The sequence below is a fragment of the Ovis canadensis genome, chromosome 7 (genome assembly GCF_042477335.2).
Source record: "Ovis canadensis isolate MfBH-ARS-UI-01 breed Bighorn chromosome 7, ARS-UI_OviCan_v2, whole genome shotgun sequence".
NCBI lineage: Eukaryota > Metazoa > Chordata > Mammalia > Artiodactyla > Bovidae > Ovis > Ovis canadensis.
The window spans coordinates 21,838,862-21,861,388 of NC_091251.1; the positions used below are offsets into that span (position 1 = coordinate 21,838,862).

Sequence of the window (22,527 nt, forward strand, 5' to 3'; positions counted from 1 at the left end):
AAAGTCAGAGAAAGCAAAAAGATTAAAATCAAAGCTCTGAGCAACACTAAAATACTTTGGAATTTCCAAATTTTAATTACATGTAAGTAGAAAATAAGCTCTAAAATCAGAGAGTTATATGTCATGTATGTATCACAAACCTTACAAAGATCTATGATAGTCTGAGGCAACTGCCCAGGATAAAAGCAGACATGAGTTACAAGTGGGCATAAGAGAGAACTGAAAGCAAGCAGAGAGAAAGAGAGGAGCCTATGAGTGAAAATACTAAAAAAAAGATTCCTGGTAGATCAGAGCAGAAGATGAAAATCAAAACAATTGATGAAAAATTATCCACAAAAGAAAAATCCATGATGAAGCAAACAAACAACTCTCACACAACACTTCAAAATGAATTAACTTGCCTCAAAGAAGCATTTCAAGATCACGTAAATGAACAGAAACTGAAAATCACAAAACAGAAATGAACAAAAGACAGAAGGAAGAAACAGAAGTTGATTGAAACCAGAAAAGAACCAGACACCTTAATTAAACTGCAAAATGCCCCTGGCAGAAAATAGTTGAATAAAAATTTAGGAAGGGGCATTTAATTAAAGTACAAAAAGAACCAAGAGAAAGAAAGCGAGTTAAAGAAGTAAAGGCAGCAAAGAAGATCCAGCTTAGAGAAAACTGAACTCTCTGAAGAAGAAAAGCTAACAGCTGAACAGAAGCAATATTTAAAACTTAACAACAACAACAACACTTTGCAGAAATAACATAAATTCTAAATCTATCTTGTAAAAAGCCTCACTGGGTACCAGGAAAAAAACTGACCTTGACACACCAGAGAAAACTAAAAGTTAGAAAAAAAATCCTCAGGGTCAGCATCTTGCTTAATACACACACATGACAGGCATTTCCTTTAAACTGAAACAAGGTAAGGATGCTCACCATCTCCACCACTACTGAACACGGTACTAAAGTTATACACCAATATAATTAATTATGACAAGAAAAATTGGAGTCATAAGTATCAGAAAAGAGAAAGTAAAGTTATCTTTATTTGCAAATGATATGATTTATTTTCTGGAACGAAACAATGGAGGTTGAAAGATGAAACTAAATCAAACAATAAAAGAATTCCGTAAAGAAGCAAAATATAAAATCACCATACAGAAAATCAATAGCTTTCTTCCATACCAATGTAACAAGTTCAACCCTACATTGCTGATGTAATTTCGATTTACAACAGCATTCAAGGAAGTAAGGCTAATGATAAACGTAATTCTAAACCAACATTTAACTCAATTAGTAGTCCCCACCTCACTGCTCTTCACAGAGTACAAGCTGGCAATTCCAAAACAATACTTTATCTGCATTCCAGGACTGAGTAAGTAAGTGTAGTGGATAATGTAAGTCACATTTCTTAATGTTGGAAAAGGAAGTTGCAAATATTGACATGAAAAGGTAGGACACTGGAAAACCGTGTGCTTCTGCTCTGGAATTACAGAATTCAGTATAAACTGAACTCAGAGAATGGAAATTTGCTTTTCTTTTCTATCATATTTCATATGCATAGAAGTTTCTATCCATATGAATCCTGCTTCATATGGATAGAAAATAGATGTAGGTTCTTTTCTAATTTTTTAAAAATAAACATATCCTATATATACTTTAGGACAGGCAGTACCTCACAAATGACAAGACAGTCAAAGCTCCCCCAAAGGACCTATCTACCTATGACTGGAGCATGACACACACCATTTGGGAAGTAAAACATTGAAAATAATAGTAAATACCTAATTACCTGCACCAAGAATATAGCAAATTAATTCTCACAATTATTCAACACATATTAAATATCTTATTAATGAGTACAATATTTTTTCTATTGTATTTTAGAAATAAATACAAAATACAGGGTCAGAACCCAAGAACAGACATTCTAAATTTACAAAGAAAGTGTATTCTTTATATTCCTTTTTGAGTCGTTTCTTATTAATCTCCTTTTATGGTGTCAGGCACTGCACTAAGGATTTTATATACAATAACTTTCTCAACACAAACAAAAACTTTATAGATTGGAAATTATAAGGCCTAAAAATTTGGAAGCTGAAATTTATGAAGGCTTGCTGCTGCTAAGTCACTTCAGTCGTGTCCGACTCTGTGCGACCCCACAGACGGTAGCCTAACAGGCTCCCCTGTCTCTGGGATTCTCAAGGCAAGAACACTGGAGTGGGTTGCCATTTCCTTCTCCAACCCATGAAAGTGAAAAGTGAAAGTGAAGTTGCTCAGTCGTGTCCGACTCTCTGTGACCCCATGGACTGCAGCCTACCAGGTTCCTCTGCCCATGGGATTTCCCAGGCAGGAGTACTGGAGTGGGGTGCCACTGCCTTTTCTGTATGAAGGCTTAATACATAGCTATTATTCAGTTGCTTAAGTCGTGTCCGACGCTTTTGGGACTCCGTGGACTGCAGCCTGCCAGGCTCCTCTATCCATGGGATTTCCCAGGCAACAATACTGCAGTGCATTGTTATTTCCTTCTCCAGAAGAGAAGGGGATGTTCTCTGCTTCTCTAGGGGAACTTCCCGACCCCGGGATTAAACCGCCTTTCCTGCATTGCAAGTGGATTCATCACCTCTGAGCCACCAGGAAAGCCCCTAATACACAGCTAATAAGTGGTAAAACTTCACGCTCTAATACAACTCTGTTCAATTCCAAAGAAGGTAGTTGTTACCCGTGGCATGCTACATTTTGTCTGAGAAGACATGCACATATTATATATGGGGATTTCATTTCTAGGCCAAGAAACTAATTTCTTTAGCTTATTATGTAGCAGAAATCATGGCAAACTACCTTAAAATAAAGGAGCTGTTTCTTACAGATCTTAGTATTCTTCATAGTCCTTGGCAAATGTCTTCAAGACAGAAGAAACTAAATGTTTTTCTTTTTATTATTACTAAAATCAAGTTATCCACAATATCAATAATATTGATTTTGTATTTGGGTCTGGAAGGATATAACAAGTGTGCCATACAAAAGACAAAAAGGAATCAAATTTCTTTTCTCTGTCTTCATTATGCCAACCACTACAGAAGAAATAAAGATTTCTGCTACATTATTGACTAAAAGAAATTTGCTGTCTAGTCTCCAAGTACAGTCTCAGGCACATACAGTATTTTCAAAAATACATAGTGAAAAAGATCACTGAAAGAGTTATCATACACAACATATACACTGGATTTTTTTAAAAAAGTAATGAAGGGGGAATAACAAACAAAAAAAGACATGAGACATAGAAAAACATAATGGCAGCTATAAATTAACTATATTATAGTAAGAATTAATGTCAATGGATTAAAGCATCTAAACAAAAAGCATATGTAGTCAGACCAGAGTAAACATCAAGATCCAACGTTATACAGACCTTAGGAGACACACATTAGATTAAAAAATACCAACAGGTTGAGAGTAAAAAGAAGGAAAAAGATATATCATGCAAACAGCAATTGTAAGAAAGTCGTACTGAAACAGGACAAAGTAGAATTTTAAAATTGTTCATGAGAGACTGAGACATTTTATAATGACAAAAGGAAGGTAAAAACAATTAAAAGTATACTCTGCTTATTTAACTTATATGCCAAGTACATCATGAGAAAAGCTGGGCTGGAGGAAGCACAAGCTGGAATCAAGATTGCCGGGAGAAATATCAATAACCTCAGATATGCAGATGATACCACTCTTATGGCAGAAAGTGAAGAGGAATTAAAGAGCCTCTTGATGAAAGTGAAAGAAGAGAGGGAAAAAGTTGGCTTAAAGCTCAACATTCAGAAAACAAAGATCATGGCATCTGGTCCCATCACTTCATGGCAAATAGATGGAGAAACAGTGGAAACAGTGTCAGACTTTACTTTTCTGGGCTCCAAATCACTGCAGATGGTAGCTGCAGGCATGAAATTAAAAGATGCTTACTCCTTGGAAGAAAAGTTATGACCAACATAGACAGCACATTAAAAAGCAGAGACATTGTCAACAAAGGTCTGTCTAGTCAAGGCTATGGTTTCTCCTGTGGTCATGTATGGATGTGAGAGTTGGACTATAAAGAAAGTTGAGTGCTGAAGAAGTGATGCTTTTGAACTGTGGTCTTGGAGAAGACTCTTGAGAGTCCCATGGACTGCAAGGAGACCCAGCCAGTCCATCCTAAAGGAGATTAGTCCTGGGTGTTCACTGGAAGGACTGATGTTGAAGCTGAAACTCCAATACTTTGGCCACCTCATGTGAAGAGTTGACTCATTAGAAAAGACCCTGATGCTGGCAAAGATTGAGGGCAAGAGGAGAAGGGGACGACAGAGGATGAGATAGTTGGATGGCATCACCGACTCATGGGTTTGGGTATACTCCAGAAGTTGGTGGTGGACAGTGAGGCCTGGCATGCTGCGTTTCATGGGGTCACAAAGAGTCAGATACAACTGAGCAACTGAACTGAACTGATGCACCAAATATCAGAGTTCCTAAATATACAAAGTAAGCAGGGACAGAACTGACAGCTCTATAGTTAACAGTAGACTTCAATAGTCCACTTTTAATGAGCCACAAGAAGGAAGATCAACAAAGAACAGAAGACCTGAACAACACTATAAACCAATCAGACCCAAAAGACATCTACAGAACACGAGGCCAGCAGAGTATACGTTCCTCTCAAATACATACTGGCATTCTCCAGGACAGACCGTATACTAAGCCATATACTAACAGCTACAGTCTGGCTTCGCTGGTGGCTCAGATGGTAAAGAATCTGCCTGCAGTACAGGAGACTTGGGTTCGATCACTGGGTCGCGAAGATCCCCTGGAGAAGGTCATGGCAACCCACTCCAGTATTCTTGCCTGGAGAATTCCATGAGCAGAGGAGCCTGGCAGGCTCCAGTCCACGGGGTTGCAAAGAGTCAGGCACAGCTGAGCAACTGAGCACAATACAAGGCTGCTGCTGCTGCTGCTAAGTCGCTTCAGTCATGTCTGACTCTGTGTGACCCCACAGACGGCAGCCCACCAGGCTCCCCCATCCCTGGGATTCTCCAGGCAAGAACACTGGAGTCGGTTGCCATTTCCTTCTCCAATGCATGAAAGTGAAAAGTGAAAGTGAAGTCGCTCAGTCATGTCTGACGAGGCTAGTGGCTGCTATGTTGGCCTCTATAAACAGATATGCATGCAACTGGGTGATATCTTCCTAAAATGAACTGGAATCCTTTTTATGAATAGTTTTGAGCCATACCTGTGGGTGCAGAGATACCACCAAAAGATACCGTTACACCAGCTCCTCCAGAGGTCTGCTCATAGATCCCATGCATTGCCATTATTTCTAGATCTCATTATCATATCACTATACATAAAGAATAGGACTGGGATAGGAAGGAGGAAGAGACATGTACATTCCCAAAAGATGAGGAATTTGCTCAGTAAGATCATTCTAACCAGCCAATAAAACAGTGTTATACATATGAAAACATTTTAGTATCCAAGAAAAAAAATAATACATTTATAATGCTAAAACACACTCCTCTATTTTTCATTATCTCTTTAACACTGAATACATTATAAAACAATTATGTTTTCAACTGATTCAGCCTTTAAAAATCCTAGTAAATCACTGTTTAAAATAAATAAAGTTGGCCTTAAAAGCAGTCAACAATTTAGCCACAGGTCAAAGAAAGAACTGTCTTTCCCCAACTTGCTCTTCTTCAGACTCTCATGAAGAAATATGTAACAAACTAAAATTCCAAATGGAACTTTTCTCTTTACCTGGACATTTTTATTTTTCAAGATTTTAATGAGCTCCATTAATATTTATATAATTTCAAAATCTATTTGTTGTTGTTCTGTCGCTAAGTCATGTCTGCCTCTTTGCACTACATGGACTACAGCATGCCAGGCTTCCCGTCCTCCACTATCTCCCAGAGATTGCTCAAATTCATATCCATTGAGGTAGTGATGCTATTTAACCATCTCATCCTCTGCTACCCTCTTCTCCTTTAGCTCTCAATCTTTTCCAGCATCAGGGTGTTTTCCAATGAGTTGGCTCTTCGCATCAGGTGGTCAAAGTATTAGAGCCTCAGCTTTAGCACTGGTCCTTTCGATGAATATTCAAGGTTTATTTTCTTTAGGATTGACTGGTTTGATCTCCATGCAGTCCAGAGGACTCTCAAAAGTTCTCCAGCCCCACAGTTTCAAAGCACTAATTCTCTGGCACTCAGCCTTTTTTATGGTCCAAATCTTACATCTATAAGGACTACTGGAAAAAAAACATAGCTTTGATAATACAAACTTTTGTTAGCAAAGTGATTTTTCTACTTTTTAATACATTATCTAGGTTTGCCATAGCTTTCCTTCCAAGGAGCAAGCATCTTTTTATTCTATAAGAATTATTATATCACATATATGATAGTAAAATAATAATATAAATAAAGCACAATTTTATTGGACATGAAAAGATATTACTTACTGTGCTTTTATCCTTCAGAAGTTTTTCAATTATTTCAATTAACATTTCTTTCTGCTCTGGATCAAGGCTAAAATATAAAAAGAAAAAAATTTACATTAATTTTTTCCTTTTATTTCTAACTTTAAGTGAGGCTAATCATTTCAAGAACATGAAAAATTTTTAAAGTTGGGGGGAGAAAAAGACTTTAGATAGAATTAAACAGAAAACAAATTTAAAGTGGAATGAGTTGACTTTTCCTATTCTATCTAAAGTTGCTCATGTTAATTAAACCCAGATATCAAAACCATTAAGAAAATAGTTAAAGAACAAAACCACTTCTTAAAATGAACTTGAAAACCTTAAGAAAGTAATTAGAGTTAAACCACAAAATCTTTTTTTAACCAGGGGGAAATAACAAAATAGGAATCATTTTTGACCATGGATACCTAACTGTCAAAAAGAAACACATGGAAATTTCCAAATAAGAATTCTGTATCATTCTAGTTTACTGATGGAGACATGCATAATAAAACCTGCCATCTAAAACGAAAAAGGATAAACAAAGGCTCAGATATGTATAGAAATGACAGATGCATCGTAATAAAACAAGCTTTACACACCGAAGTAATTTCTTCCTAGCGAAGAATTCAATTGTTCATTTACTGAGAAACTAAACAATGGGCCTACAAAGAGAAGTGAGACAATCTAGTACACACAGTCCCAGATATAACATAAGACATAATGGTGATTTGGATAAAGGACTACGGGGACAGGGAACACTGACGGAGGCAGGACAGTTGTGGAGGGTTTCTTTGGGGATGCGACATCTCCGATGAATCTTAAACAGCTTTAGATCTGGAAAAAGTAGGAAATATTCTAGGCAGAGACTAAAAAAGGATCAAGAGATGGTAATGAGATAAGAAGCATTTTATGGAGAGGACTAATAGGCAGTACTGAGCCACTAGACTGTAAATTCAAGTCAGAGAGAAGTAACATGGAACCCAGTGATGGGCTTTTAAACTGTCATACTGAGCTTTGATTGGAGAAGGAAATGGCAACCCACTCCAGTGTTCTTGCCTGCAGAATCCCAGGGACGGCAGGGCCTGGTGGGCTACCGTCTATGGGGTCGCACAGAGTCGGACACGACGGAAGTGACTTAGCAGCAGCAGCAGTGAACTTTGATCTTATTTTGTAAGTTAATAAATAGAAAGGATAAAGACTACAAAGCATGAGTTGAGTTTGACAATTAACCTAAGAAAACGAGTTTCACTTTTCCTAAACATTATATAAGTTTATTATTGACTATTATAATTATCTGATTTATAATTACCCTGGAGGAGGGCATGGCAACCCACTCCAGTATTCTAGCCTGGAGAACCCTATGGACAGAGGAGCCTGGTGGGCTACAGTCCACAGGGTCACAAAGAGTCTCACTACTGAAGTGACTAAGCACATAATTATCTGAACACTCAAAAATTTTAATTGTTTCAAATTCCAGTTCCACTCTCCCTTCTCTAATCTTTCCTAACTAAGCCCATTTCTATTTTAAGAAACCCTATATGACAATCTCTGAGCTCTACCCTATCAAAGGCACTGTCATTGTTCTTCATATATACATAAGACTTCCCTGTAGCTCAAATGGTAAAGAATCTGCCTGCCATGCAGGAAACCAGGGTTCGATTCCTGGGTTGGGAAGTTCCTCTGGAGAAGGGAATGGCAATCCACTCCAGTATTCTTGCCTGGAGAATTCCATGGACAGAAAAGCCTGGCGGGCTACAGTCCGTGGGGTCGCAAAGAGTTGGACACGACTGAGCAACTAACATACATACATAACATACACATTCATTATTTAGCAATACCTTACTCAATTACAGATTGCTTTAATTATCTGGCATATGTTTGATTATTTCCCATCAAAGTGTGATAGTACATCCTCTAATGTTTTCATACATCTTATGCATACAGCACCACATCCGAAACACAAAATGATCTTAATAAAAGCTCGTGAAATAAACAGTAGCTGAAAATAATACCAAATTATGAAAGATAATAATAAATCTTTTATATAAGCATTATATATTCTACAGAGATCAAGTTACCATATATATATGCATACATATCTATCAATATATATAATTATACCATATATAATATATATATCACATAAATATAGTATGGTGCTATATTTAAAAATCAGTATTTAAACAGCATTTAATAAAACGGCTCTGGAAAAGAAGCAAGCAAGGAAGGGAATAGCAGGACCAAAGATGGATGAAAGGGTAACAAAGTGAGCTGAGAAGATAACAAGCTTTAGACTCTACCCTACAATAAATAAGAGGAAAAAAAATCTTAATTTTCTAATAACATACATGTATGTGTAATGAGAAAAACTGTATAAATGATAATTCAATATCTGATTATTTTTCAGTTATAAAATCCATAAAATATCACTGTCCCTAACAGGCTCACAAGTAGAAACCCTGCAAAGGTTCCCAAAATAACCAAAATAAAACAGAAGATGTATAAAGAATATTTGTGGGCAAGGGGAAAGAAACATGGTCATTGAGTTACTCACTCAGTTTAAGGTCAGACTATTATGTGAGCGAATAAAATATGCCTCCATGGGCTTTAACATTCCACGCGACGTTAGGGATCTTTGGTATTATTTATAAAGCACCAACCTGTACAGCTTCTGTATCGCATGGGCTGCATTCTTTCTAACGTATGGTGATAAATCAGCAGAAGCTTCCTTAATGGCCAGCATCATAATAGGTACAATAATTGGCACTCTAATACTGGACAGAACTCTCAAAGCACTTGCACGAATTAGTTGATTTGGGTCCTAAAAATAGTACAAAAATATTCATCAAAATTTCAAGTTTGCAATATTTCAAACACATCATTATGACAGAGTTAACAGGTACTTATAGGATATAACACAACAATAGCAAAAAAAAAAAAAAGCTACTTAATTTAAAATAAATAACCACTATATGGAAATGGCTAAGGAAAAAGAGAAATAAAACGTTTCTTTCTCTGAGTAATGTTTTAACAAGCAAAGTAATGTTTATAATTCTACTTGATCATATATTACCAAACATGCAGGTTTTTGGAGTTTCATAATAAAATGCTGCAGGTCATTAGTTTTATCTTAAAAAAAAAGTCACACCCCCTCTTTGTATACTTTCAACAAGTTAGTGTAATGATGAAGAGTTCTTTGATGCACAATAATGATTACATTGAACATAAAGGAACGTACAAGGCAAAGCCCAGTTGATTATATAAATTATTTTCCAAGGGTATTGAATAGGCACAGTGAGAGGCCTTTTAACTCTTTCAAAACATGACTGCACTATTGAGTGGATTATTGCTCCACTTCTTTAAATGACACACCTTCAACTGTGCAGAGATGCTGCAGCTATTATTTGCCTGCTCACTCTACCATTTACCTTCAGAGCTCGCTGAAAAGTGCTTATGGACAAGAGGGCCAGATCCTGCTGCTCTTCAGCGTATCGGACCAGGTAAACATACACTAACTTCTTGATCTGTGAAAAAGAAAAAACTATTTAATCCTAGCCAGAGTGAAAACTAAACATTCAATATTGTCTATACAAAAATCCATTCTCAACTTTCCTGAACTTAGTAACAGAACCTGCTCATAGCCTACATTGTAAAATAAAGATAACATAAGATAATTAATAGAAATAGGAAAAGTTTGTGAAGTAAGGATTTCACTAATCTAATCTGTAACAGCAACATCCTATCAAGGTGTCCTTTCTCTTGAAGGGAAAAAAGTTCCTGAGCAAAACTCATACAAGAGTATTAAAACATTAACTAAACTGCAAAAGTTTTTTCAAAATGAGGGATACAAATAATATAGGGAACCTGGGTTCTGTCCACTAACCAACTACATGGTATGGGAACTTACATCTGCTCATCTGTCAAACAGTGCTGAAACACAACTCTGATTCTATGATAAAATTCAGATTCCAACAGACATTACATGATATTTTCAGCTCCGGAAGAATGTGTGACAACAGCATCAATTTAATGTAATAAAAATTCCAGACGGATGGAAGTGTGTTCTGAAAACTGTTTTCAAAGGCAATTAAATCACTAAATTTATAACAAAATTATGATGAGCAGAAAAATTAACCGAAAATTGAAATCTGAGCTGAAATTCATCAACTGCTTCCTTATGACACTACTCTCAGCTTGTATCTCCCTTTCCAAATATCTTCAGATACCACTGCCTGATTAATTTTCTGATTTATTTCCATAGGACATATCTAAAGGTTTATGGAATGTTCAAAGAGCATGGGAAAGAAGGGGAAGAAACAGCTGGAATCGATGCTGAAAAGGAAAACTGCTATACTGGGCCATGTTTTACATCCCAGGAACCAATGTGGACTTCTTTAGGGACAACTGCCAGGGCCTCCCTGGTGGCTCAGATGGTGAAGAATCCACCTGCAATGCGGGAGACCTGAGTTGGATTCCTGGGTTGGAAAGATCCCCTGGAGGAGGTAATGGCAACCCACTCTAGTATTCTTGCCTGGAGAATCCCATGGACAGAGGAGTCTGGCGGGCTGTATCGTCCATGGGTTCGCAGAGTAGGACGCGACTGAGCAACTAAGCACAGCGCGGCCGTGGCCTTCTCTCCCTTATGCTTCAACTACTCTTGACACAGACAGCAGTGTTCTGAGTTCCTTCACCATCCTGTTTGTTCCCTTCTGAATTCACCCCAGTTTCCTATATTCTTTTCAGTGTGGCACTCCAAGCTACAAATGAAGTCTAAGCAAGACAAACTAGTTGCAATTTTGTTCCAGATGAGGTGCTTCTACTGAGACAACTAATTCTTGATTAAAACCATATACTTTTTCCAAACGTACTACTGACTAAAGCAATCCACACTTGCATAATTGGCCTAGTGAGGTCTTTTAAAAGGAGGACAGTATCTTACACATACCTATAGAAATTTTCAACAACTTAAATTCAATCCATCATGGCACTGTCCTCAGATAACTTTAGCTCTTAATCTACAATCCAACCTATTTTGCTATTCTTCACAATTTCAGGAACAAGAGTGAAAACTTGATGAACACACTTTCTACATCTTTATCATTACTAATAAAAATGCTAAACACACCATTTCAAGGTAATATCAATTTGTCTGTACTATACTGACAGGGTTATAGGTGAAATTAACAAAAAACATATTTCCAGTTACTCTTCAGTGTTGAATAGACACCCAGAATCTTAAAAACGAAACCTAATATATAATACAGCCTATACTGTACATAAAACCTACTCAATACAGCCCATAATCTTCCCTTTCCTGCAATCAGAAATAGTCCTCAAATATAACTTGATTTTCTGTCTCAATCTCCACTTAGCTTATCATCCTTTTTTCTCTCAAGTTCTACTAATCAAAATCTTCCATAAAAGCAAACATTAAACAATAACATTCCCACTAGTAGGGGAACAGTAAAACAAATTATGGTATATCCACATAACATTGTATTATGTGGCCATTATATGTAATTAGGTGAATCTATATTTGACATTGAAAATATGTCCTTGTAAAAATTTTTAGGGACGCGAAACAATATGCATTTTATGATCTCACTTCTGTATTAACAGAAAATATACACGCATATGCTGTGTTTTATCAGTCTTAGGGTACACCATCAATTTGTAAGATGTACCAGAATTTCATGGACCACAAGAAAGGTACAAAACCTCTGCCAATTTTAAGTCATCCTCAACTGTAAAGATAAGTCCCAACTGCATAAACTTTAAAATAGAAAACACATGTCTTAGACCAGACATAATATGGTAATAATAGCAAATAGTTATATACTTAACTATGTGTCAGGCACAGTTCTAAATGTTTTATTTAGATTAATTAATTTTATATTCACAATTCAATGAATAGACATTATCATTTCTATTTTACAGGTGAAGCAACTGAAGCACAGAGAAGCTAAGTAACTTGAGCAACATGGAAATCTATTAAACAAAGAACCAAGATTCAAAGCAGTTAAGCATAAAAGTTAAAAAACATTACACAGTAAAGTGTTAACAGTGACTGTCTTTGGGTAATGGTATTAACCAGTGACCTTCACTCTTTACATCTTTCTATATTATTTAATTTTTTCACAATGAATATTAAGTTTATACTCATAAACCAAGAGACATTTTCACTTCAGGGGTGATCTCATCTTTCCAGACAACCTCCAACCCCAAAATAATAGTACTTTCTCGGATTTTAAAAGTATTTGAAGTTTTCATTATAAACAATCTGAAACAACGTAGCTTTTTAAGTTCCCACACTCCTTTTAAGATGGCTTTTTCTATAGCATTGGCAACGTGCAGCCACCAGAACTATTTCAAATGAGTTCAACAGACAAAAATTCAGCTAAATCAACAAGTTTTTGCAAATCAACCGAACTGTGACAGCCCCTTGCTGTTGAACATTAGCCAATCAGGAACAAATTCACTCCAAAAAAAAAACCACACCCTGGCGTGTCAATCAATCAAAAGCAGATCTCACCCAAATGCCCACTCATCCACAGATGATACCAACCCACTCAGGCCCCTTCAAGTCCATGAAACCTTCAAATGATCATTGAATAATGTGATCTCACATAAGAATACAAAAAATGGGTTCCAAAATTAAGTGACAACTAGTATACAAGATGGTAATCAAATGATCCAAATATACCCAATGCTTTAGATTATATTTAAATGGATATATAAAATCTTTAAATTCTTAAATCCCAGTTTAAGAAGTACTTATCATTTTCTCCCCAACCAGATTTTAAAGTTCCTAAGATTACAACAGCACCAAAAAGGAGCCAACATTTGCTGGTTGACTGATCTGGACCAATTTAAACATATCAAATCAACACAAGATTTTAAAGATATTTTTCAAATCCACCTTGGAATGAAAGTGAGGTTATTTAGTACAGGCACGATAGCCTGGCACACAGTAAGAGCCCAGTAATAATCAGCCAAATGAAACATCACAGCCCAATGAGAGACGGGGGCAGGGGGGGGACATTTCCTATTAGATTGCTATATCTAACTTACCACCAATTGTTATAATTCATGAAACAGATGTTTAAAAGGACATCAACACACTGTTAGTAAACAACAGGTATTAAGAAGATTGCCTCCAAAGTCTTTAACTTGTGGGTTTTTTAAAGAAAAGTAATCATTTAAAATACTCTTTCTCTTCACCAGTTATATTCAGATCTCAGTCTACAGTTCTCAGCAAAGCGTGGAAACAAGAATGGGTTGGGTCCACACCTACCTCTTCATCTTCTTGGGATTTATTTCTCAGCAACATCTTTTATTTACCTAACTGTAAGCCAGCTCTTAAAGCTGAATTATGAACTCCAAAATATATCTAGTATATATACTGGCAACACTGAAACGTTCAAACCACAGCTGAGCTAGCAGGCATTGCTATAATTACTCACCATTGGAGAAGGATTTTTATGACTGTTATAGCAAAAAGCATAACAATATTAAATCACAGAAGGTTGCAAAACACTAAATTTGTTCAAGTTCTGTTATAAGAATCAATCAATATTGACCACAAGAGGCCTATGTACTGACTGGCTGCAGGTGTGCAGAGAAAGCCTACTTTCCCTGAAACCATTCTGTGACCAGAAATGGGAGTACTTAAAGCTTCGTGACTAAACCATTCTCTGATCAGTTACTTTCATTCAATGTTACAATACTCCTTGCTGTAAAGCTAATCACAGCAGAGCCCCAGTAGGCTGGAAGGACACAGGCAGATCTGTTTAATTAGCTTATCAATACTAGTGCATCAAACTTCATGAGTTATTGACTAAACCTTTGATTATTTTTGTACTATAACCACTGATTGCTTACTAGGTCACTTTTGGTATCATTTGACATCGAATGGCTTATGACGTACAGCTCAACTGTGTGTCTAAGGCAGCATGTACTTGTAAAAATGAAATTTTGTACTTGACAGCAATGAAATATCCATTTTCTGAACATAAATTTTAAGCAGCTTAGGTCAGTTTTTCCACATTAGAGGATTAAGCCTGTTTCCAAAAACTAACAGCATTTTAAGAGCAAAACAAACCTAGAACAAACAGATCAATACAGTAGTGCCCCTCTATCTGTGAGGGGTACGTTCCAAGACCCCCAGTAGATGCCTGGAACTATAGATAGTACTAAATTCCATACATACTATGCTTCTTCCTACACACACATACTTATAACAAAGTTTAATTTATAAATTAGCCACAGTATGAGGCTATCAATAACTAATAATAAAGGGAACAGCCATAACAATATATTGTAATGGAAGTTGTGTGAATCTGATCCCTCTCACTTACTGGACTGCACCTACCCTTCTCCTTTTTGTGGTGATGGGAGATGAGGAAATAACTATGTGTAAGATGAAGTCAGGTGAATGAAGCTAGCACTGTGATACAGGGTCAGGCTGCTACTGACCTTCTGATGTTACAGCAGAAAGAGGATCATCCGCTATGGGTGATCCTGGGGTCACCGAGCACGACAATGTTGGTGGTTAGATGTCAGGAGCAGGTGTCATCAATGGTTGGGGACCCCAGAGAGAATGGCACAAAATTTCATCCTACTATGTGTTACAGTGAGCAGTTTAAAACTTATGAACTGTTTATTTCTAGAATTTTCCATTTAATATTTTTGGACTGCAGCTAACCATGGGTAACTGAAATCATGGAAAGTGAAATCATGGGGGAGAGGCAGAATTATATTTATAGGGACATTTGTTACAAATATTAGACAGCATATCAGAATCTGATTGTAAAGGGTAAAAATGAATAGAAAAGTTCTACTATTGATAACTGAACATTACAAACAGCTAACAGTACAGAATTTTCTATTTAAAACAAGAAGCCTGGAAGTCCAGAAGGAACTAGTTACAGCATAACTTATTACCAATATCTAAGGACTTGGTCATTTCTAGCCATATCTAAAACATAAAAAATTTATATACCCAAATGGGCCCAAGACCTAAACAGACACTTCTCCAAAGAAGACATACAGCTGGTCAACGGGCACACAGAAGAGTGTTCAACATCACTAAACATTAGAGAAATGAAAATCAAAACTACAATGAGGTATTACCTCACTCTGATCGGAGTATCCATCACTTAACAAAAAAATCTGCAAATAACAAATGCTGGAGAGTATATGGAGGAAAGGGAACCCTCTTACACTGCTGGTGGGAATGTAAATTGGTGCAACCACTATGGAAAACAGTACAAAGGTTCCTCAAAACACTAAAAAACAGTTGCCATATTACGAAGAAATCGCACTCCCAGGCGTATACCCAGACAAAACTGTCATTTGAAAAGATACACGCATCCCTATGTTTTCAGTAGCACGATTCCCAATAGCCAAAACATGGAAACCACCTAAATGTCCATCAACAAATGAATGAACAAACAAGATGTGGTACATATATACAATGGAATACTTGTTGCTGTTCAGCTGCTAAGTTGTGTCCAACTCTTTGCGACCCCATGGACTGCAGCACTCCAGGCTTCCCTGTCTTTCACTATCTCCAGAGTGTGCTCAGATTCATGTCCATTGAGTCAGTGATGCTATCTAACGATCTCATCCTGTGCTGCCCTCTTCTTTTGCCTTCAATCTTTCCCAGCTATAGGGGTCTTTTCCAATGAGTCAGCTCTGTGCATCACGTGGCCAAAGTACTGGGGCTTCAGCCTCAGCATCAGTCCTTCCAATGAATATTCAGGGTTGATTTCCTTTAGGATGGACTGGTTTGATCTCCTTCCTGTCCAAGGGACTCTCAAGAATCTTCACCAGCACCACAGTTCAAAAACATCAATTCTTCAGGGTTCCACCTTCTTCATGGTCAAACTCTCACACCCATACATAACTACTGGAAAAACAACAGCTATGACTATACGGACCTTTGTCAGCAAATGATGTCTCTGCTTTTTAATATGCTGTCTCGGTTTATCAGAACTTTCCTTACAAAGAGCAAGCATCTTTTAATATTGTCCCTGCATTCACCATCCAGTGAATCCACCATCACCAGTAATTTGGGGAGTCCAAGAAAATAAAATCTGTCACTGCTTTCACAATGGAATACTACTCCTTAAGTATCAGATAATTCCTAAGAATGAGATAATACCATTTACTGATTCAATGGACATGAACTTTCAGCGAACTCCAGCAGATGGTGAAGGACAGGGAGGCCTGACTTGCTGTAGTTCGTGCAGCTGCAGAGAGTAAGACACAACTTAGCAACTGAACGATGACAACAGCAGCATTCACAGCAACATGGACGGACCTGGCAATCATCACACTCAGTGGAGCAAGTCAGAAAAAAGACCGATATCGTATGATATCACTTATGTGTGCAATCTAAAATGGGACACAAATGACTCATCCGTGGAACAGAGAGTCACAGACAGAGACACAGCCCTGAGGTTGCCAAGGGGGAGAGGGGGTTGGGGAAAGGGTTAGAGATACAAACTGTTATACAGAATGGATAAGTAACAGGGTCCTGCTGCAGCACACAGAGAACTACATTCACCATCCTGTGAAAAACCATAATGGAGAAGAATATACAAAACAATGTATACATATAACTCAATCACTTTGCTGTACAGCAGAAACTGATACAGCAGGGTAAATCAACTCTCCTTCAATAAAGTTAAAACAAATTTATACCAACGCCAGATACCTCCCAAAGGACAGCTAACACCAGATGATGATAAAGGTCAAAGAAACTAAAGAAAAAGGAGGAAGGAGTCAAACAGGAAGGATGGCTTTAAAAGGGGAATGACCTAAAATGGTTTCTGAAGCCAAGCTGCCTGGTTCTGGATTCTGACTGCCACACACTAGTGTGTGACCTTGCTCACGTCACCTAATCTCTCTGCTACTCTGTCCTCATAATAAAAACATGGAAAATGAAAAAACCAGCTTCACAGGGCTGTTTCTGAGCATAAACTGAGTTGTTATATGTAAGGCACTAAGACAAGCTTTACCCACCGCTCGCAACTTTTCTAAGTGAAATCTTGATTTTTTTCCCCAGCTACTTAAACTTTCTTATACCAGAAATCATAAAACTAATGTACATATCCAATTAGGAGCTCAGACAGCTCAGATGGCATTGTCATACTGCAAAAACAGTTTTAACTGAATTATCAATTCAGAATTATACATCGTAACAACCTCATAAATTGTACTTAATAAGTATCTACTAAACTAATCATAAGTAAACTTTGAAAATACTGTAAGATCACATGCTCAGTCTAGATTTATCCCATTAATTAGAATCTGAGAAAGAACAGTTCATCAACTTAAGTCCAATATTAATTTATCCTGGTTCTTAAGTTGGCAACAAGTATACAAGTGTTTCGATTTTAATTTACTCAAGTTAGTCAAGTTCACTCTATGACGCCTATTTATTTGTGCATAAAATTCATCTATCTGAAATATGTATTGTACTTACTATCTAATAGAAAATGAAATTACTTCAAAATGTATCTAAAAAGCAGGTTTAAAATTTTTATAGAATCTTTAAAATTCTATAATATAAATTATCCTATTAAAAAATTTAAGATGGCAAGAAAATATTTTAATACTGAAATATATACTCTTGAAATTGTATTAACATATACTCTACCACACTTTTCCAGATTTTGAACATGCAAATGTAAATTATTTAAACTACTAGTTTCTCTTATATGAGAGATTAACACCCAATCTATTACATAGTATTCAAATAACAGCTAAGGGTCTACATCATATCAACATCGTGTTTGTATAACACAAATGAAATGTGACCTGGCTGATCTGTTTGTTTCACTTAAGCAAAAAACTCTAATCATCATTCTCAGGTCATGATTATTTTATGCACTCTATTTTTCTTGTACCAAATGCAATCTTTTCATTAGAAAATGCCTTGTTTTCCAAACTAGAAGTAATTAAGTACTGACTATAAAACTGCTAATGATACGCAGCTTACTTAATATATTTTGTAAAACCCCGTTACAGAACTGTGATATAAAGGATGGAAAAGAGAAAGAGAATTTTCAAGCATGTAAACCAGTTATAAATTGAAAATTCTTCATGGTAAGTAGGAAAATTTGAGAGTAATGTTTTCATTTGACTGATAACTTTCCATATATTTTAGGGTTTTAAAAATATTTCCAGATTATGATATAAAGCTGTAACTTAGAAATAATAACTGAGAGATCTTATTTACCCTCCCTAACTTAACCACACAGAAAATCAGGGGGAAAAAAATGAAACAAAAGTTTTCATATGTTGGACACCAGGCAGTACATTACTGTGAACCCTGAGAAAGGGGAAAAAGTCAAGGGAGCAACTCAAACAGAATCCAGAAGACTCACAGTGCCGAGGACACAATGATCAAAGTTCACAAAGGCCAAGGGTGCCTGAGTTTGCAAAGCAGAGTACCAAAGAGGAGGAAACTTCAGAGAGAGAGAAAGAACGCACTCTGGAGAGGAACAACATCAAACTGTGGGCTAGCACGGTCTTGCACATACGATGAAACTACCTGAAGCCAGACCAGAAAAACACAGGGAAGAAGCAGGCAGAACAGACAGCAAAGATCACAAAAAGCAAGGAAAAGTTCATGTTCTCACCAGCCAGGGAGAAAATATCTCATAAATATATGTATGACTGAGCAGAATCCTGAGGTACTGCTTTAGTAGCGGGCTTACATTAGTCTAGACTAAAGGTGTTTCTGTATCTTTTAGTACACATTGAAAGTATGCTTTAACAAGTATCCTCCAACTAAAAATTCAAAATTCCAAAAAAAAAAAGAAAGGATAAGGTGGTAAGAAATTCGTATTTAGTGGACTAGCGTGGAGATCTGATACAGCCACTGACTGTTTCTCAGAGTTTCTAAAACAGTTAAAATAAAACAGTATAAAATATCTAAAACAAGTATGCTTTGAAATAATCAAATGATCCATATAAACTTAATTGTGCATCACAAGAAAACCCAACACAATTTAAACAAAAGTCAGGACAGTATGAATCATAACTGTGAGAAAAATCAGTCTCCAGAAAAAGACTTAAAATGACAGGAATGACAGAACTAGCAGGGGGATGTTACAACTATTATAGATATGCTCCATATGTCCAACAAGGTAGGCAAAAATATAAATATGCTGAAGGGATAATTGGAGGATATAAAAATGATCTCATTAAACATGCAGAGATGAAAAATACAGTAGCTGGTAAGATAACTATGCTGCAGGGGAGTCACAACAGCTAGACACTACAAAAGCAAAGATGGGTTAGCCTGAGTACTTCTCAAGTGAAGCACAGAGAGAGAAGACTGAAAAAGTGACCTGTGCAACAACAGCAATTAGTGTACTGTATGTCTGCTTGAAATACCAGAAGGAAAGAAGACAGAAAAGACATATTTTTGAAAAACTAATGTCTGAAATGTTTACCAATTTTAAGAAAACTATAAACCCACATGAGTTAGAAGCTCAACAAACCCCAAGCAGAATAAGCATGAAGAAAAATATGTCAAGGTATACCACAGTAAAACTGAAAACCAGTGGTAAAGAGAAAATCTTAAAATCAACAGAGGAAAGAAAAGATAGCTTACACAGAGAGATAAGAATGACAAGACACTTGGCATAAGAAGCCACGTAGGCCAGAAAACAAAAAAATATTTTTTAAATACTAAAAGAAAAAGACAGCAAAGAATATAGAAATATACATTTTACTCAGCAAAGATGTTTTCAAATTGTAGACAAAACAAGAAAAAGACCTTTTTAAACAAAAGCTGGGAAAACTCATCACCAGCAAAACGAGAAACATTAAAGAAATTCCTCTAGTCATTTAGGGAAAAAAATTCATTCATTCATGGACTACATGAAGGAATCAAAAGGGACATGAATGGTAAACACTGAAGGACAGATAAAAGACTTTGAGGGGTGGGGAGGGGAGCTCATTTTTAAATCTCTTTAATAGATATATGGACTTCGTGGTAATTTTGGAATAAAACCGCAGTAGAACAATCTCCCACATACAATTAAAAAACCTAGACATAACACAAAAAGCACTGAAGTCCCTGGCAATGAAACAGAAACAGACAGATTCTTCTGGTATAGAGAGTATGTGCAGAGACGGTAAGAAAAAGAGCTGCATGAACTGCCTTCCCCATTTCCATGGTTTTCTGCTGAGGCTAAGTGAGCAGGGAATGGAGTACAGGTGGAGGCACTGACGGACAAACCAGTCTCTGACAGAACCCAAAAGTGAACACAGCGACACCACGGCCACTGAAGAAAACAGGGGAATCCACAAAGGAGAGCCCGGAGATGGGCTCCTCAGGCAGTCTCCAGCCACATCTCCGACTGACTTCTGAACCATGCAAGCTCAGAACAGACCCAAAGCAGCTCAGCAAAAGACAAAAAATATGAGATTAAGTTGCTGCCTATGCAACAGAATTTGAAATCTGAATCAAGGCAACATAACTGCCTTCTAAAACAAAAACATCACCTATAGAATATAAAAGGATGCAGAATCTACATAATTTAGTATTCATTATTTCAAAAGAAACAAACCTAAATTACCCAACATAAGAAAAAGTAAAACATGGAACATAAACACACAAGAAAAGGAAATCAACAAATACAAGCCTGAGGAAATAAGGATACTGGAACTAGCAGACAAGGATTTTAGAGCTGGTGTTGCACTTATTCTTAAGAAAAAGAAAATGTGCTCTCCATTAATATAGGATATAGGAAATCGCAGCAAGGAAACAAAGGATATAAAGGGCTTAAACTGAAATTCTAAAATGAAAAGACAGTTTTAATACTTTTACTATCTTAATTTCTAAAGTAAAAAGGAATGTACTTAATTAAATGGACTGAACAGAAGAATGAGTAAGCAAACTCAAAAATAGATGAGTAAAACGACATAATATAAAGAATAAGAAAAACATCTAAAAAAACCAACAAAGTTTCATACATTCTCAGATAAAAATTAAACAACATAACATATATGCAATTTTAATACCAGAAAGAGAAAAAAGAAGGGGGCAAATATTACCTGAAGAAATAATCGCCCCAAATTTTCCACTTTTGATCAAAGACAGGAACTTACAGGACTAAGATGCTCAACACACACCAAACCAAATGAACATGAATAAGATGACACCGAGGTACAGTACAGTCAGATTACTCAAAGCCAAAGACAGAGAGTAAAACATGAAAGCATCAAGAGAAAAGTTACACATCATACAGGAAGATGAATGATCCAGTCATCAGAAACTTTACATAAGAAATTATGGACGGCAAAAGAATCTTCAAAGCATCTTTAAGTGTTGAAACAAAAAGAAACTATTAACCCAGAAGTCTACAACCAGTGAAACGATTCTTCAGGAATGAAGGCAAAATGCAAACATTTTCAGATAAAAGTAAGAGAATTCATTGCCAGCAGACCTCCACTACAGAAAAAGCCAACAGAAATTCTTCAGGCAGGATGATCTTGATACTAACAGAAATCTGAATTCCTAGAACTCAAAGAGAACACTGGATATGATAAATATCTGAATAGATGATAAATACTTTTTTTCTGTTTTTTCTTTTAATTCCTTTATATCACATAAGTATTTAAAGGAAAAACTGTACTGTCTTATGTTAATTTATATAAATCTGATAAGTTAATAACTAAAACATAAAAGACAACAGGGATATACAGCTGCAAAATTTCTATACTTTATGTGAAGAAGTGCAACATTAAACATAACTGGACTGTGAAAAGTTAAGTGGATACAGCCAACAACTAAGAAAAAAAATTACAAAGTACGGGTTAAAAATAAAAACAAGAAAAATTTAAGTGTGATTTCTTCCATTAAAAAAGAGGAAAAGAAGAAGAGAGGACCAAAAAAAACAAAGGAAACCAAAAAAAAAAGAAATGGTATAACAGTACACTCAAATTCAACAACATCAATAAATACATCAAGTGCTAGCAACATAAACACTCCAATTACAAAACAGAGATGGAACTCCCCTGGTGCTCCAGTG

The 22,527-nt window shown here is 36.4% G+C and overlaps 1 protein-coding gene across 1 annotated transcript in view; it reads right to left on the minus strand.

The window, feature by feature from the left end:
- The window catches only part of AP3B1 (adaptor related protein complex 3 subunit beta 1), a 239,683-nt gene that overhangs the window by 175,121 nt on the left and 42,035 nt on the right, over window positions 1-22,527 (minus strand). The window contains exons 4-6 of the mRNA XM_069595365.1: window positions 9,901-9,996; window positions 9,133-9,293; window positions 6,473-6,539 (exon numbers count right to left, since the gene is read on the minus strand). Coding sequence (XP_069451466.1) covers window positions 6,473-6,539; window positions 9,133-9,293; window positions 9,901-9,996 — 324 coding nt within the window. The remainder of the gene's footprint in view (window positions 1-6,472; window positions 6,540-9,132; window positions 9,294-9,900; window positions 9,997-22,527) is intronic.